The sequence below is a fragment of the Carassius carassius genome, chromosome 22 (genome assembly GCF_963082965.1).
Source record: "Carassius carassius chromosome 22, fCarCar2.1, whole genome shotgun sequence".
NCBI lineage: Eukaryota > Metazoa > Chordata > Actinopteri > Cypriniformes > Cyprinidae > Carassius > Carassius carassius.
Window position 1 is genome coordinate 3568466 of NC_081776.1, and position 17908 is coordinate 3586373.

At 34.9% G+C, this 17908-nt stretch overlaps 2 protein-coding genes and 1 long non-coding RNA gene across 11 annotated transcripts in view; all 3 read right to left on the minus strand.

The window, feature by feature from the left end:
* Positions 1-1780: 1780 nt before the first annotated feature.
* Positions 1781-7713, minus strand: LOC132098724 (troponin T, cardiac muscle-like). Of its 4 annotated transcripts, XM_059504866.1 has the most exons (14): positions 7697-7713; positions 7592-7612; positions 7214-7231; positions 7091-7114; positions 6556-6582; positions 6442-6463; positions 6275-6332; positions 5815-5931; positions 5669-5746; positions 5477-5590; positions 5274-5386; positions 5100-5190; positions 3972-4012; positions 1887-2154 (listed from the first exon to the last, which is right to left on the minus strand). In XM_059504866.1, exons 7-14 carry the CDS (start codon positions 6326-6328, stop codon positions 2109-2111), a joined length of 654 nt encoding a protein of 217 aa, XP_059360849.1. In that variant the 5' UTR covers positions 6329-6332; positions 6442-6463; positions 6556-6582; positions 7091-7114; positions 7214-7231; positions 7592-7612; positions 7697-7713; the 3' UTR covers positions 1887-2108. The 4 variants fall into 4 exon arrangements, with proteins under 4 accessions (XP_059360850.1, XP_059360849.1, XP_059360848.1 ...); XM_059504865.1 differs by lacking the exons at positions 3972-4012; positions 7697-7713 and adding an exon at positions 3706-3743 and having other exon boundaries at positions 7592-7640; XM_059504864.1 differs by lacking the exon at positions 7697-7713 and having other exon boundaries at positions 7592-7640.
* Positions 7714-8775: 1062 nt separating this feature from the next.
* LOC132098726 (uncharacterized) lies at positions 8776-11859 on the minus strand. The gene is made up of 3 exons (XR_009422962.1): positions 11808-11859; positions 10012-10059; positions 8776-8977 (listed from the first exon to the last, which is right to left on the minus strand). It is a non-coding gene; the product is annotated as an uncharacterized LOC132098726 (long non-coding RNA).
* Positions 11860-12038: 179 nt separating this feature from the next.
* Positions 12039-17908, minus strand: part of LOC132098727 (non-muscle caldesmon-like) — a 58618-nt gene continuing 52748 nt past the window's right edge. For 4 of the 6 annotated variants that reach the window (XM_059504871.1, XM_059504870.1, XM_059504868.1 and 1 more), the window contains 3 exons: positions 17760-17828; positions 15815-15851; positions 12039-13396 (listed from right to left, as the gene is read on the minus strand). In XM_059504871.1, the coding sequence (XP_059360854.1) occupies positions 13383-13396; positions 15815-15851; positions 17760-17828 (120 nt within the window). In that variant the 3' untranslated portion in view covers positions 12039-13382. Of the gene's footprint in view, positions 13397-15814; positions 15852-17439; positions 17484-17759; positions 17829-17908 lie in introns of all 6 variants that reach the window. The other 2 variants (XR_009422964.1, XR_009422963.1) reach the window with 2 other exon arrangements.

The window sequence follows — 17908 nt, forward strand, 5'->3', positions numbered from 1 at the left end:
AAATAACTTTTATAATCAAATAATGGATTGTAAAATAAATAAATATATAAATGTATTATCTAAATATTTAGAATGTATTATTATATTTTTACACACACACGATCTATAAATAAGGGAAAAATAGGTCAAATATGCTTTGCTAGTGTTCTTCTGATTTGTTAAAGTAATATATATATATATATATATATATATATATATATATATATATATATATATATATATATATATATATAGTGACATCTAACTATGAGGACGCAAACAACAAAAAAGCAACAAAATCACAAAAATATTATGATACAATCATTACAACTACTTAATAAAATGATCAAAGAAATAAATGAATTCAACATATTTTTTATCAGTTTTATATTTAAATAGACTCTTTCCTCATAAGTAAGAGGCAACGAATCACCAGTTATCAATCAATAAAACATTTATTGTTGGATGTTTAAAACATCAAATTGGGTGTGTGATTGATTCAGCCTATAAGTGATCAAAATCTCACTCCAACCAGGAGGAATACAGTAGACTATTACATTGTGAGTATAAAATATCAGCTGGTTCACAACAAGCACTAAGTGATTCAGAGTCAAGTTAACAAATAAAGGCAGTGTGCAAGTAGGCACGATTTGTGTAGTTCTTCACCACTGATATATTATATTCACCACTATAATTTACTTAATTGACTATGGCAAATATGCAAAAAATATTTGTAGCCTATTTGTGAAATATTTATTTGCCACCTTCAGTGAGACAAAATAAAGGTTAAAAAAAAAACTTTTAGCAAGCATTCAGCTTACAACAACACATATTAATATTGATATTTTAAAGTCGATTATTTATAATAATTGATTATTGTTAGATTTTTTTGACAGTTCTTACCTGGAAGGGATGAATTCTATTATTTGTAATTAATTTGCTCAAATTAGAGCTACGTACATTTATTTGCCCCATTTTTGTCTAAATAATTGTGCATTAAAAAAATGTAAATGCCAAATTGTATACGACATTTTTGATTATTATGTATATATTTATAATTAATATAAATGATAAATGAATAAATATGGTCTAACATAAATTCTAATCTATTAAATAATCTAATAGTGTCTTATATATAATAATTATGTCTACCAAACTCTGATAATGGAATATTATTTTAACAGAATATCCAAATTTTAATAAAACAATAGGACTATACCTTGAAGCATCAATTAGTAAATCAGTCAAAGCACAGATGTGTCTTTCACCTCAAAGGTACATGGTTCACCCAAAAATTAATATTCTTTCATAATTTCCCCGGGTTGGTCTAAACCTGCATAGTTTTCTTTCTTCTGTTGAACACAAAATAAAATACTTTGAAAAATTTGGGTAACCAAACACCTTCGGGACCTGGTAACTTACACACATTCTTCAAAGTATCTTCTTTTATGTTCAACAGATTATTATGGTTTATTAAAGTTTGAAAATGATGACAACAATTTTATTTTTGGGTGTACTATCCAGTTCATTCAAAAAAAGAAAATTTGATGTTTATTTGCTTACCCCCAGGGCATCCAAGATGTAGGTGAACTTTATTTCTTCAGTAGAACACAAACTGCGATTTTTTAAAAAACTTTTTTAGCCATTGCTGTTTATCACTCTTATGATGAAAGTAGATGGGAACCATGGCTAAAACATACAATAAAACAAAAAACCATACACAAACAAAACCAAATTAAGCTCTGCGGCTCGTGACGATACATTGATGTGTAAAGAAACTGAACAGTATTTATATTATTTTTTTACCTCTGATTCATGCGATGTCCGAACTGTTAGAACTCTCCTGAGTGGTTTCATTTTGTTTAAGAAAATAATGTAAAATAAGTATGTGAGAAACAGTCACCATAGGCATTTTGGCTCTTTTAATGTTGCAGGGATAAAATGAATGATACAGTTTAGTGATGAGTGCAGAATATTTGTGTGTCTAAGACAAAAAAGCAGAAATAAAACATGACGGACTTTACTATCTCTACATGTGCAATCAAACAGAAAGATGGTTTTGTAATGACTACAAATGCATATGTGACGAAGCCTTCTGGATCTCTGTAGTGCCTCGATTCGCTGCACGTTTACCTCAGCCTGCCGCCAACCTTGCCCTTGCCACGACCTTTGGCACTGAAAAGAGAAAAAAGAAATCATCAAACCATTCAAACTGGCTGCATATCAAAACAAAACTTTTGAGATAATTGCTGATCCTTTCATCATCTACTAAATCAGAACATAACTATTCAAGTTATTTACATGATTTAGCACATTTCTAATCATAATGCATTTCAGTTTTTACTTGCAAATTTCAGACTTGATTTCAGATCACAGACTCTGAGCACACCCTAATTAATATTCATCAGCTAAGCCATGAATATTAATTAAAACAACATCAAATTAAAAATGATTCCTGTCCTTGCCACATTTGTGAAGTGAAAACAAAATAAAAAAAAACTTATCTGAATGTCAGTTTACAAGATTAGAAGTGACACGTTTCATAAACATGCAAGAAAAAAGCACCACTCATTCACATGCTGTCTATGTTTCAGTCTTGTTTTGGCCTAATGTGTTTCTTACCATCTCGTTCAGCCTACAGAGTCCATCTCAAGAGGTAGAATATTCATTTTGAACTTACCGTTCCATTGGAGACTCTCTCATCTATGTCTAATCAATGTATTAAAGGAACAGTTCACCCAAAAATGAAAATTTGCTAAAAATTAACTCACCCTCAGGTCTTCCAAAATGTAAATGAGTTTCTTTCTTTATGTAAACAGATTTGGAGAAATTTTGCATGGCATCACTTCTGCACCAATGGATGCTCTGCAGTGAATGGGTGCCATCAAATTGAGAGTCCAGAAAGCTGATAAAAACATCAGAATAATCCACAACACAACTCTTTAACTTTAAACTGCTGCTTTCAGAAATAAAAGTGCTCTATTCATAACATTGCTTTCTCCAGTGAAAAAGTAATCTGGTCTGAATCAGGAGAGAAATAAGCAAAGATCGAAAACTATTTTTTTTTAGGATTTTGATGTGAGAGTGGATGGACCTTTTCACTGGAGAAAGACTTGTATTTTGGCCAGAAGTGACGGTTTAAAGTTAAAATGTCCTGATGGATTTGTTGCATGCAGATTTTTGCTTCACAAGACATTGGACTGGAGTGGTGTGGATTACTTGTGGATTATCATGATATTTTTTATCAGCTCTCATTCTGACGGCACCCAGTCACTGCAGATGATCCATTGGTGAGCAAGTGATGGAATGCTAATCTTTAATCTTTAATCAAATAATCCCATCTACATCTTGAATTTTGGGTGAACATTTATAATTATGTCAGTTTATGTGGGCAAATTCATGTACTGTATGTGTGGGTGATGACAGTGAACTAAGAACTGAAGGAGCCACTTAAACTGGTCCTATTAGCATTGAGTGTAAAAATCCTAAACGTTTCCCCATTTGACGCTGGGATTGAGCTGGACCACATGCTCCCACCTCGCTCTGGTCAAGATGGTACGGTTTCATCAGGCTAGGGAACTGAAAGGAGCAGGGTCTGTTAAGCAGATCAAACCAAAACGGCTTTGTCTTGGTCTGTTAAACAGCAACACTTCCTCTGCTTCCTTCTTCTGAACCAGACCTCGCTGAAACCAGGGGAAAGTGACCAGTGTGGCTCAGGGTACTTACCTCTGGTGATCTCTGACTCGAGCCAGTAGCTGAGTGATCTGTGCGGGACACATACAAGCCTTGCTAAGCACAAAAGACAATTTCAACAGGACCAGCTGATGGGGAAACCTGTGGATTCGCAGACTTTTGCTGCCTGATTACAGCCACCAGCATGTCACCTGCCTTCACCAACAGCATCGACCGACCAATCGAGAGCCCAGACCCGACACAAATCTGACCGACAACAGTTACTGACAGCAGGCTACACAATGCCACCGGTTACTTACAACTTTTGTTGTTCAGTGATTCGGGTCTGGAGAACATTCATCTGGAAGCAAGTCACAGTTTTAGACAGGCAGGCCATGGACGCCTGTTTTCACAGCGCCCAAGTGGCAACTATTTTACCAGCTAAAACTTTCAAAGTCAACATGAAATATTCACAAATTATTTTAATTCCATAATGTGAATATAGTGGTGGATTCAAAGTCCTCATGGGAAGTTCATATTTATGAAGTCTTAATTATGTTGTGAGATGTTTACTAATAAATTTGGATTGTAGCTAGATGGCAATGCTCCTTTTCTGGTGTTTTTTTTTACTTATTTTTTTATCCAATTTAAGAAGGTGCTGTAAACTGATAGATGCATTTTACTGTAGTTGTACAATAATATAATTTTGTATGCAAATTAGTTTTACCGTGAAATTATATAATTATTATTAAAACAAATAACATATTATATAATTTATTAAATTATTGAATTATTATAAAATCATTTAATACATGTTAAAAAAATTGGCATTAATTCAGACGGTGCATCCATTGCACCTGACATTTTTTCTCAACTCAGAAACTCTGGGCTTAAAGAAAGTCCAAAGTTTAACACTTATAGTTAAGACTGCTGATATTCATATGCGTTCAACTTGTAAATGCAATCTTTCCGACATGACTTGAACACACCATATGACATATTTCAGAGTAAAATTTATATTTACATAGAAAACAGGTGTAAGGTACGACTTTTACCTCACAAAAGTATATATTCATTGGGAATTTCCTGAATTTTGAAAAAGTGATTTCTATGTGATAGGGCTTGGATGTTGTCATTCTTTCGTTCACAATAACACAAAAAAAGTGTATTAAAAAAGTAAATTAAGTTAAAGTGATTTACATCTTGTCAAACTATCAGAATTTTTACAATATTTTATAATCCACTTTATGTCTTGTGCATGAAATATATGTCCACGGCTGACACCGACATAAAGAAATATATATATATTTTTAAGTTAAGGCAATAGAGCAAAAGAAAATAGTTGTTTGCAACCAAAATGCAATGTACAAAAACAATATTGACGCTGATTCAAATCTGTACTTTTATAAACATTAATGCTATATTTTTTAGGTCATGTCAGCACTTACGTCATATTTCTGTCTCTTCAGCTTCTCGCTGAGGTCGAACTTCTCAGCCTCCAGCTGCATCATCCACTGCCAGAGCTCACTGGCCTTCTCTCTGCGAGAACCAATCAGAAGCTTCGTCAGTGGCCATCTCTGATCTGGATCTAACTGATGAGATCGTGCTCAGCGCCGACTTACTTCAGTTTATCTTCTGACAGGTGATCGATGTTGAGTGGCTTCCTCCTCTCTGCCAGGATCTTCTTCTTCTTCTCTCTCTCCGTCTGTTTCTTCGCCCCCTTGCGGCCCTCACCCTGTTTGATTCACTTTTACTCGGCACTGCTGCGGTAGTTTTGTATTTCACAATGCATGATGATAATGTAGGTTTCTAGTTTAATTCAAACCTTCTGCTGGATTCCTCCATACTGGTGCGTCATGTTGGTAAGTGCTTTCTTCTTCTTAGCATCATCATCTTGTTTCTTTCTCTGCTCCTCTTGCTCTCTTCTCTCCTTTTCTTCCTGAAGAGAAGCGATGGAAAGAGTTTCACTTATTTTCTCTTACATTTCAGTTCCAGGATTCAGAATTACGGCACTCACGGCCAGACGGGCTTGTCTCTCCTTCTCCTTCTCTGCACGGATTCTCTGCTGCTCCGCCCTCTCGGTGCGACGCTTCTCCTGCACAGACACAACACTGTCAATCACAAGTCAGGACTCCGTTTAATACTATTCTAGAATAGACTTACGATTCTGTTGACCAGAGCGATTAGCTCCTCTTCATCTTTCTTCCTCTGGATGAAATGAGCCTCGATCAGAGACTGAAGCTCAGATAAATCCTTCTCCTGACGCTTTCTGTGGATGTCCTGTTACGCACACACACACACACACACACAAAGAAGAAAGAAACTTGTACAACGACTTAAGGGTGAGTGAATGATGACAGTATTTTAATTTTTGCGTGAATTATTCCTTTAAGACATTTTAACACTAGATTGGATTCAAAATGGAAAATTAACTATTTAAATTTCGGACATAATACTTGCAGAATTAAGCATTCACACAATAAAGTCGAGATGTCATATATAGCATACTATTGAAAATACTGCAAGTTTACAAAATTTGTTGTAGTATATGCAAGATGCTAGTATTCCATTCCAAACACTTGAAGCGAAAACAGGAAGTGATGTAATTCAAATTCAAACTCACATCAAAGTCAACCTTCTCTCCTTCAGGAATCTTTGGAGCACTGATATTTGGCATGAATCTGTAAAATAATTGTTACCAAATGAGCACTGAGTGTGTACAGTCTTTACATGTGAATATATGGAGATGAACACCACTTTAGAAAATAAAGATATTGATGAAGAACATACTTTGGCTTTGGTTTTGTCTCATCTGGGGATACAAACAAACAAAATAGCTCATCACTATTAATTTGACGCACAGAGTACATTACAGACTCCCAGAGAATCAATCAAAGCAGTTACCTGTGGCCTCCTCCTCCACGGGAGCTTCTGTCAGATGACGAACAGACAAAATTTCACATTAAGACTACACATTTGAAATGTTTTAAAAAAAATTGACAGTATTTGGGAAAAAGAAACAATCCAGGACTAAAGAAATGTTCTGATTTTGAAACAAATGCTCGGCTGAATGTGATGACCCAATGTTCTGACGGTCACAATCATGCATGCGATTCAGATGAGCTGCTATATTGCATCATGACATACAAAACTTACAAATAAACATCACTTCTGTCCTCCAGCCTTCACGATGACACATCATGCAGTTGCAATAATGGTAAAATTATGATTCTGATCATCACAGTTTGAATTCATTAACAAGAAAATGAGCCGTCCATCATTGGACACGTCATTTTGACACTTCTTACTATTGAACAGATCATATTATACAGTCAATGCATATTACAAAACCAGCTGCTAAGAATATCTGGAAAATCTTGCTGAATGATTTGCTCATAATATATATTGTATGAATGAACATAAACCTGAGGAGCTTTACCTTGTGGCTCAGGTTCTGGCTCCTCTGTTTAGATAAGAGATAGTTATAAGTGAATGAAGATTTACAGACACTTGTATATAAGATATAAAAAATCATAATATGAATAAAAACTGAAATAATTACCTTCTACTTCCACAGGCTCTATTATAAAACATCACATCAGTTAGTTTATAAAGACTGTAGCTTGAGCTTGAGAAATTATAAACATACCATAATATAAGACCTGGCATTTATATAAAATTTTTTTATAAAAAGCATGAAATTTGGAGAAATCAAATGCCAGTTTATGACAAGAAATTATTTTAGCAATTGAATGCAACTTATGAGTTACCTTAATCCAGTTTTTGGTTCAAATGGTAAGTAATGAAATTGAGGAATTTGGTATCATGCAAATAAAAATGTGTTAATGCAGTGCTTTAAAGATATTTTACCTATGATAAAAAAAAAAACAAAAAACAAAAAAAAACCCTGAATTAACAGATCAAACAGGGCAATGTTTACCTTCCTCCTCAGGGGCTGGTTCTAATATGAACATATAACATGAAATATTAAACTGCAAATTTGTATGCAGAAAATCACAAAACAAAGGTCAGACTGATGCTTTACCTTCCTCTGATGGAGGCGGCACTATTGAAGAGAAATGATTAGTTAATGCAATGTATGTTTAATATCATGCAAGTTTATAATTATTATAATTTTACAAAAAGGTGAATTTACACAAAAAATACTGATGAAGTTGCTTAACTATGGAAGCTCGTTCCTGCCACAGGATTATTTTTTTCATATTTCATATTATTTCATATTTCTCATATTATGAGTTTATATCTTTAAATTCTGACTTTTTTCTAATTATTAAAAAAAATCTGAATTGTGACTATTTTAAGCTTATATATTTTAATTGTGAGATTTGTGTGTGGTGGCAAAGGCCTTCCATACTATGGTGTAATATATCATTAAAACAATTAAAAAGTGAGTGAACAATTATATAATGGCTGCATAAATACTGAATACAATTAGTATATGTTGTGAAAAATTACCTTCCACTTCAGGAGGAGGAATGATAGAATAAATGAAAGAAAGAAGGAAGAAATAAATAATAGTATAAATGAAGATAAGTAGCTGAATGAATTAACTGTGAAAATAAACTGCATGCATGCATGTGAAAGACTCTAGTATACAGGAAAAAATAAATGGTCTTTCTAATGGTTTTAGGTCACATGGTATCAATATGATCTAATTCTAATCAAATCGTATTTTGGAGTTAATCTTAAATTTAAACTCATGCAGGAAAAGCAACACAACACACAGCGAACACAGTTTTACCTTCCTCTTCGGTTTCCTCCACTACAGTGTGAACATAATAACGATTAGAAGCAAATACATTCAGAAGCATAAGAGGAACATTTGCATGATCAAGATGCTGAATCAAGTCGACAGATCAGCTTTAACCTTTGTCAGAACATTGAGATCCACCCAACAGCTTGTAAATGACATTTTGATAAAGTTCATATTCAGAATCTAATGGACCAAATAATGCATAAAATGAATTCAGTGTCATCTTTACACAATTTTATTTACAACGCACCAAAGCACCAAAATATTAGATATTAGGAAACAGACATGGGCAGGAAATACTTGATGCTAAAATATCACTCTGCACATAATAATATTAGTTCTTTAGTAACTCAACTCCACTGGGCATGAAGCTGAGCACAAAAGCTATTCTAAAGTCAAACGCTCACAGGCTAAAATAACACGATAGCACACAGAACTTCCTCAGGACCAAACTCAGATTTCCATGAGGACACAATTAGTGATAAGTACATGAATATGGCTAATGTTTAGGCTTTAAGTAGTACGTACTCATCTCATACTGGCTTACCTTCCCTATTACATGGTGAAGAGAGAAAAAGACAAGGATAAACAGTTGACATTGAGTTGGATAATCAATTAATAATAGATGATAGATGAAATAGAGTTACACTCTCAGAAAACAAAGCTGTCATTATTTGGGTGAAAAAATTGTAGAATGTTTTAGGATCCTTTAATTTGTGTTCTAATCACGACCAAAGTAATAAATAATAATAATTAAAAAAAAAAAAAAAACAATTTGATATTTTAAAATACTTAGAACATTAAAAATAAATGTTCACATATCTTTATAATTAAAGGTACTTAAAACTAAAATGATTTAGGTTTTTACTTTTAAAATAAATTACTGATATGTGACATTTAGGGCTAAATAAGGTACAAAGATGTACCTTTTTCACCTCCCAATGTATGCCCCCACCCCCCCACCCCCGAGAGTGTGGATATAAACAATGTACAGGTAGGTTGTGTTTGGAATAGCCTAGCATACTACACACTACTTTCACTATTTCTGCTGTATACAGCATGTGCATGCAGTATCAGGACAGAATTATCCCACAAAGCAATGCTAAATTGCTAACTGCAATTTCTACCATTTCTACTCCAACTATTACATGTTCAGACAATTCAACTTTAAGAGAATTTAGGATGAATAATTGATTAATATACTCAATATGCACTGTATTGTTGTCATGTGGCAACGTCACACTATAGGCTTCTGTTCTTTCAGTTATTTTAGCATACAGAGCACGCTTGAAAATAAAAGTTTCAAAATGGGGTTTTCTCAGTGTTGCCTTAGAAGAACCTTTCAGAGAACATTTAATAATCAAAATAAACCTTTTACACTATAAAGCACTTTTTATGGAATGTAAAGGTCTTATGGATGAAAAGGTTCTTTGTTGAGATGCTTTTGAGGGGCTGATAACAGAGCTTAGATTCCATAGATTCCAATAAATAACTTTTATTTTTAAGTTTAAACAGTAGAAGTATTCAGTATTTCATGTGGAATACAATGAGTTAAAATGGTTTAAAAGTAATGAGTTCATACGTACTGAACTTCCTCCATGACTTCTTCCATGTCAGCCATGTCTAGTTGAATTCTGATAAAGTAAATTTAGAGTTTAAGTTATTAGGGACCTTACGTGCATGTCTAATGAGTTCATTCCATTTCAATTTCTTTTAGCATGTACTGACAGCACAACAAATCCTGTTTAAACTTCTGCTAGTGACCCTGATCCCAGAGAGCAATAATCTTTATGTTCAACATTGTTGGACCATAACAAGGATTCGTGTTCACTACCGTGTTTCACAAGATTTTTAAAAAGCAGCATCGCTGTTCTGAAGACTATCCACTGTGATAAATCACACTATAAAACATGTGATTAATGAGTGCAGGAGGCTATTTTTGCTTGTAATAAACTATGGTTTGGAACAGGTGCTCCAGACTTTTCCAGACAATGAACTTAGCTGAGCTCATCCAGGCCTGCCATTCATTCTCTGTGTAAACCAAGAGTGCATGTGTCCTTGGCATCTATTTTTAAAGTCCTTTGTTTGTGCAGAACATTGTTCCACAGCTTCTAATGACGCTAAAGACCCGTCTAGATTTAATTCAACTCATTAGGATTATATAGTCATCCCAAAACACACATAGGGAAAAAATCCACTCAAAAATTGCTTGTAAATGTCACAAATAATTGCAAAGAAATAATCAGATTCGCATTAAATTAAACATTACATTTTTGAATCAGAAAGACTGAAATAGCATAGTATTTCTTGCAAAATATACTGCAATAATTTACATTGTAAGTCACAATTAAAAATAGTCTACGTGAATTTCATTATTAGGCAACAACACATCAAGTAATATCGCACAAGCACGCTTTCAAGCAAAACTTGTAAATACGTTTTTATGATTTCTATTTTAAGTAAAATAATGTTCACAATTGAGACAAAAACAGACTATGCACTGTAAACATTTTTCTTCTAATACTTCAAAATTTCATGTTAACTAAATGTCACTTTATATCTTTGTAACGTATATTTACCAGCAATTTCAAAGTGAAAATTGATTCTACACTTTTTTTTTTATTTTGTAATTTACCCTAACTTAATGAATGACACCTTTAAGGAGAACTGACCTCCTACTTTAAAAAAAGTTACATTTAATTCAGTGTTACTTCTCATTTCTTTGCATTTATTTCTGGAATGTACTAGCAATTTCTGAGTGAATTTTATTTTTTCAAAGTAAATCCTACACCATTGTTTTTCTTTCATTGTATTAAAGTGTCTAAATTCATATTGTAGTTGCCGAAGGTCCAAATGTCAGCGGGTCATCCACTTGAAACACGTTTTATTGTCTTAGCCTATCTTGTCTGATGCCACTCAAACTAATGGCTCTTGCAAAGAGATCATCTTGGATAAAATCTGGTGATAATGAGAGCAGCGTCTCTGACCAAATCCACCAAATCTTTGCAGCAGATTAACCGTCTCACTTTGGAGTTACGTGCATTTTGTGATAATAAGCCAGGGCCGGTTGTACTCCATCTGAAAGGAATCACAGGCTAACAGTGGCAGGAATGTTGCCATTGGTAGTCTATATTAAGCAGCATTAATGCAAAAACCCAAAGCATGCAAACCACCAGTCCCTCTGGCGAACAAGACAAGCATGGCATTGATGATTGCACAGACTACGCCATGCAAAGGAATGAAGAGGGTGATCCTCAAACCCGATTCACACATTATGAGAAACTTGGCACAATCATTCTAATCCGGTGGGCATGCAATTGTTTGATTTTAGTTATAAAGAAACTGTTATTTGGTTTCCATGACACAATCTGAAACCTCTTACCTGAGATCTCACTAGGAAGAACGAGAGATGGGGTCTTATCTAGAGGGTCTGGGCAGCAGACAGTTTCAAACTAAGCCAAAGCTCACCTAATACAGAGCTGTCAGATCATGTGACCTCACTGCTTTGCTCTGATTGGCTGTAGGAGCTGAGCCTATTGTCAGAGGGAGCGGAGTATTTCAGTTATGTGATATAATATGGCTGCTGGAGTATTGAGAAGAACACAGTCACAGCTGTTTTTCATTGGTCTCTTTATTGTGGTCACTGAGAGAGTGATACAAGTTGAAACATTTGCACTGTATGGAACTATTGGCTACAAACGGTCACATTTGTAACTAAAGTTGGCACGACTTGCATAGTGTTAGTCTGAAACAATACATAAGTGTTGAAACGTATAATAAAAAACTTGATTGTCAAAAAATACAAGCAGAATACAGGATCTTTGAACATTTAGAGACATGAGCGATAAGCTAAGGCGGCAGAACTGGATATTCTTTGTCTGACAAAAGACTTAAGAAATGATAAACATTTAAATGATGGCATTACAAACGCTCTGCCAACTAGCTCTGTACTGAAAGCCGACGACATCTGTGTTGCAATTTAGTATGAATGATTGCAACAGAAAGATGAAAAATGAAACACTTGAACAATAAACATGAATTGACTTTGTCCTTCTCATTGTCCTTGCTGGATCTTTTCGGATTAATCAAGGTCTTGAATTATTAAATTATTAAAATCTGTGAAATGTACTCATCAGATATGTGACTTAAGCCAAAAAGTGCATGTTCCCTTACTTCAACAGTTCAACAGTTTCACTTAACCAATACCGATTATTTCACATGATCAACACTAACAAAAAGTTGGTCACACACAACTTCAGACCAGTGCTTCCAGAAGTAAAAAAGCCAGAGATAATGTAATTATGGTATGACATAATGGACTTCTGCTGAATTAAAACTTGCTTTGATATTTAAAATAATATTGAGAGCAAAAGCAAAGACCATTTTTGTATCAAGCAGTAAAATATATAGTTAATTACAAAAACTTACACTATGTGCTAACATATATTATTAAGACAATAAAAAAAAGTGTCGAAATGACAAAAAGTACAAAATAACAAGCTACTCTACGGGTGTTCATATTCGTTCTGGAACTGGCGAACAGACATGAAATGCAAGGTGAAGCTTTGCTTTAGCTATAAATTAACAGATGAGAAGGGTAACTAACTTGTTTACAAAAATGTGATTTGACAAAAGACAAAGTGGAATGCTTCTCCTCGTCCTCTTTTTCAAAGGAGTTGGCTGCTGTTATATAACAAAGTACTTGCTCTCTTGTTTTCACAGCCTTGATTTCAGTTTAACAGAAGTTACATGCAAAGACATTGTGTTTATGCTATGATGGTGCCCTGTTAATACAGTGATAAAATATATTTATTTTTGTATACTTTTATACTGTGTCTACTCACATAGATCTTTCTGGCAGTATAAAATGCTTGTATTTTTTGGTATTAATAAAAGTTTTAAAAAAAGGAATGTTGTGCATTCTCTTGGTCCCTGCCTCTCTGGCATCTTTGAAAGGTTAATGGCCCATTCCTGTTAAAAGACAAAAGAGAAATTAATATTCAATACAAACTGAACATGCAGTATTGCATGCATTAATGAATTAAAGATTGGAAATAAAAAGTTTGCATCCACAAAATAAGTGCTGTTCTTTTGGACATTTTATTGATCAAAGAATCTTGGGAAAAATAAGTAGCACAATTTCCACAAAAAATATTACGCAGCAAACTGTTTTCAGCATTGATAATAATAATACAAAGGTTTCTTGAGCAGCAAATCAGCATATCTGAATGATTTCTGAAGGCACTGTATGTGACACTGTAGACTGACATAATTTTGCATAACAGGCATAAATAATGAAGTTATATTTTAAAAATATACTAAAATAGTAATAACAATAAAAAAAAATTATACAGTATTTCAGTTTTTACTGTATTTTCAATCAAATAAATGAAGCCTTTACAACTAACAACCAGGGAAATAAGTGGATCTAAAATTTTATCAAAATTTACTAAATATTAGAAAATGATGTATGGTATCTGGGTCATAAGGCTTAAATGGTGTGTGTTGGTTATGTACTCATTAAGCCAATTCATTTTTGAGACAATTCAAAATCTTTGTACACTTAGCTGTGTGTATTTGTGATCTACAACCTTTTATTTCTTGTGCTCCAGAGCTAAAAACAGTTCAAAGGATCTCTTAAATGCGTGGCATCCGACCATTTTTAAGTGGTTGGAAGGATTTAAGTTTTCATGACATCTCTATACGGCATGCGGGCGTGCTAATCTTCTACCGCTCCATGTAGTAATGTGACAAACATGCAGCTTTAGCCCTGCTGGCACTGACAGACGCCCAGAATCCACGGCCTGATACTGAGACGAGCAGAGCTGGGTGGGGGAGTGCGGTTCAGGCCAGGCTAAAGCAACGACCAGTCGCCCATTACCCAAAACCCGCTTGGAACCCCTGAAGGCCACCGCGTCCTCTTCTAGAGGAACAAATGGGCGGCATTCAAAATAGAAAACAATGCCAAAGAGGCATTTTAAAACGCTGCAGCCGGTGAACGACGTCCCTGCAGCCATGATTTATCATTGGCAGGGATTGAGGGTGCTGTGCCCTTCACAGCAGGACTTCATTTTGACATCACTGACCCCTCAAGGACACAGACGGGTGTATAGGAAAAAGAAACAAACTATAATGCAAACACACATGCACAATAGAACTAACACAGTGTCCTAACCAAGCAAGCTTTGGGCTTTTTTCCTGTCTCTAAAATGTAAAATCTCTTTCAGGTAGAATCTTTATACAAACTAGCAACTAGGACATTGTTTACGATTGCTTGGTTTCAACTGACATTTCTTTTCACATAGTTGGGTAAAATTAATTAATAGTAAACGGAAACTACAACAAATAAAACTGGTTTTCTGTAATTAAATACCAAAGTAATAAAACATTTAATAACGCATAACGTATAGTAAAGACATAATAAAGTATAGATCTATCCCTAGTGAATGTTTCTGAAAATATTTATTTTGTGCAAAGTATTTACATATTTATGTGCAGCATAAAAATACCTTGCAATTGTACTTTTAGCATACTTGAGTCTACTAAAAACTCATTTTATGCTTAATACACTTTAATTGTATGGAAGTAGTGCTGAGGTCCAACTAAAGATATACTTTGATTTGTTAAAGTGCAACTATTGCAAGATAAACTTTAAACATCTTGCATTTAAAGACTGACATTATATATTTTACTGTACTTTCTGATCATTCGGCAAAGAAGTCTTCCTCAGTATTTCCTTTAATCTTGTTTTCCAATGCAAACTGAATCTTGAATCAAGATACATTTACTTGAGGACTAAAAAGACACCAGAAGTCTTGTATTACGATAAATTGATCAAAATGAAATGAGTTATAATAAGTTTTCATAACCAGTTGACAGATGTTTCTTCTTGTTTTAACCATTAACTCACTTAATATTATTCAATATTTCAGAAAACAAGACTACATATGTTCAATTCGCATGTATCCAGATTTAAGAATATTTTGATATTTGTATTGGAAAACATAAACAAAAATACTGAGAAAGATATCATTTTCTGCAGTGCATGCATGCAACATTTAATGCCATGACTTTATGAATTTAGGACTTTCTCTCCTATTTAAGGCCTTTATTTGTAGAAGAGCAAATTAAGATGTTTTAAGACCTCTTTACGAGTATTAAACAGAATTACCACAAACAGATTATTATAGAAAGAGATGATCAGAGTCACTGAAAAGGATTAATTTCACTTGGCAGCCCCGCCCACTGTGAAATCTTATTGGTCTAAATCCTGGCTCGTCATAAATGTATATAAAACATCAAATGATTGTGTCAAACGCGCAGCTGTTCTGAATTGACAAATTGCTTTTCGTACACAAAAACGACAAATATTATTTTGTTATCACTTACCATTGGTGACGGATTTGGTCTCTCCTCTGCTTGTGACCTGGGTGAGATATAAATCCATGGAAAACAAGAGAAAGAGAAAACAGAGAGAAATAATAAGATTAACATAAACACAAGCTAATGTGCTAATCAGTGTTGCCGAGCCCTTCCCAGCTCAACTGTCTGCTATTCCACTTATGCCTTCACATTAGATTTCCTTTTTAACATACGTCTTTTGTGCCTATGTGCTCCAAAAAGTCATCAGTGAAAGTGCTTGTGGCCGACATGCTGCGTGTACAATGACAGAAACATGCTTAGCATGGTTTCATACAGCGCTCTTTTTCCAGATTCACAAACAAGTGAAACCCTCATTCCTTCCACTGCTGGTTTTGGTAACATCGGCGCGGTTATGACCACAGATTTCCCTTCATTAGGCTTTTTACGTCACCCTTTACCAGTCCTTTAAGTGATCGGGGCCAGAACTGCAGTCTGTGGCTAACCGCAGCCTTGGCCTGATCTTGACGCCTCGCTGACAGTCCAGAAGTAGATTCTATTGTACCAAAGATAGAGCCGAATGACCACCATTATTATCTGTTTGATCTGTGGATATAAAAATATGAAGGCCAGCACTCGTGGGAATGCCTTTTCAGGTTCAGACGCTGTGATGTGTGAGCGTCTGTGTGTGTGAGCATGACCGCCATGTTTGGTCAACTGGATCCCAGTCATGTCGGCGTTAAAATAGATCTTCTCACAATAGGCAGAGTGCTTTGTTAATGGATGATGGATGTTAAACCCATGTGTGACAGGAAAAAGAGAGAACGGAAGAGAGAGGAGAGAATGAAATTGATCCTTTGCTAAGCTCCGCCCTGCTGACCAATCCAAGCTTTTGCTCATTTTTAACGAGTGTCTATGGAAGTCCTGTTTGTTTGGATATTTAAAATTCCATTTAAAACTATTTATTATATTTAACTTAATTTTTTTTTCCAAAAATACTTGCCAAGTCACTTATAATAGTGATACAAGCCACCCATTATTTTTTTTACTTCTCCCAATGTTTAAATAAATCTTGACATACATTCGCTTGAGGGTAAATAATGTTCATTTATTTACATACTGATTCAGGTCATAGCAGATGCAACAGTACCACTGTGAGCTATTACATTAGTCGTTACAAAAATGTTATAAAAGAGATTTTCTCTTTTCAATTTACTGTTTACTGACCACTTCTGATTCACAGTCTCCATAGTTTTTGATCACATGACTGCATAATTATATAATTTAAGGTTTTCACTTGCAGGACTTGCTACAATGGCATATACAAAGTGGCATATACAGGATGCTTTGCAGTATCACACTTTCTCCAGTTCATTCCTATTAGACACGTTAGAGGACTTGTCTGAACAAGCAATGGAAGCTGAGGAGGGCGGAGCATAATGGAAAGCCAATTAGTGCCACAGTAGCTACTCCTGGGGACTTTAAAGCACCTTCTTCTTGCAAACCAACCACCTGCTCTCGTGGCAGTGAGCGAAAGTGCGAGAAAAGCTCTGTGAAGCAAAGAGAAAAGCCAGTTCCTAAGCCATCCTGTGATAAATGCATTATGTGTGACTCATCAATCACTGTGCATTCCTGTGCGATAGAATAACATTTACCTCCTCAAGGTGGTCAGATCTGTAGACAATTAGCAAGGGGACGGCTTTAAACACAAAACACACAGGCAACGTTATTGCAATGTTATTCATCGCGATTATACTGCAGATATCATGCTACTGCGGGTGTTATGACTTTAACTGTCTCCAGAGACCTAATGGCATGCCTGAAGGGTTATAAAACCCACAGCCTGCTGTTTGGACAAATACTGTAAGTGCTTTATTAATTCATTCTTCAGGGGCTTATGAAAAAATGTTATGTGTATAAATAACTAAGAGAGAGAAAGCGAGTCGGGCTGATTGGGGAAAAAATGTTTGGTCACCTTGGTAGCAGAGGACCCCTTGTTTTCCCAAAGACTGCGTTTGCTTGTCACGTCACCTGGTTTCAGGTCCTGCAGGAGGGGAAGGGGGTGTAATATCACTACTCAGCTCATGTAAACACACACACATGCACGTCAATCTGAGAAAAATG

Excerpts from the sequence above, each read along its gene's own strand:
- LOC132098724 (XM_059504867.1), bottom strand. The coding sequence starts at position 7,625 with ATGTTCATATTAGAACCAGCCCCTGAGGAGGAAG. Across the intron at positions 6,333-6,441 it reads GAGACAAAACCAAAGCCAAA|ATTCATGCCAAATATCAGTG; the intron begins GTATGTTCTTCA and ends ATTATTTTACAG. Across the intron at positions 5,747-5,814 it reads TCGCTCTGGTCAACAGAATC|GAGAAGCGTCGCACCGAGAG; the intron begins GTAAGTCTATTC and ends GTGTCTGTGCAG.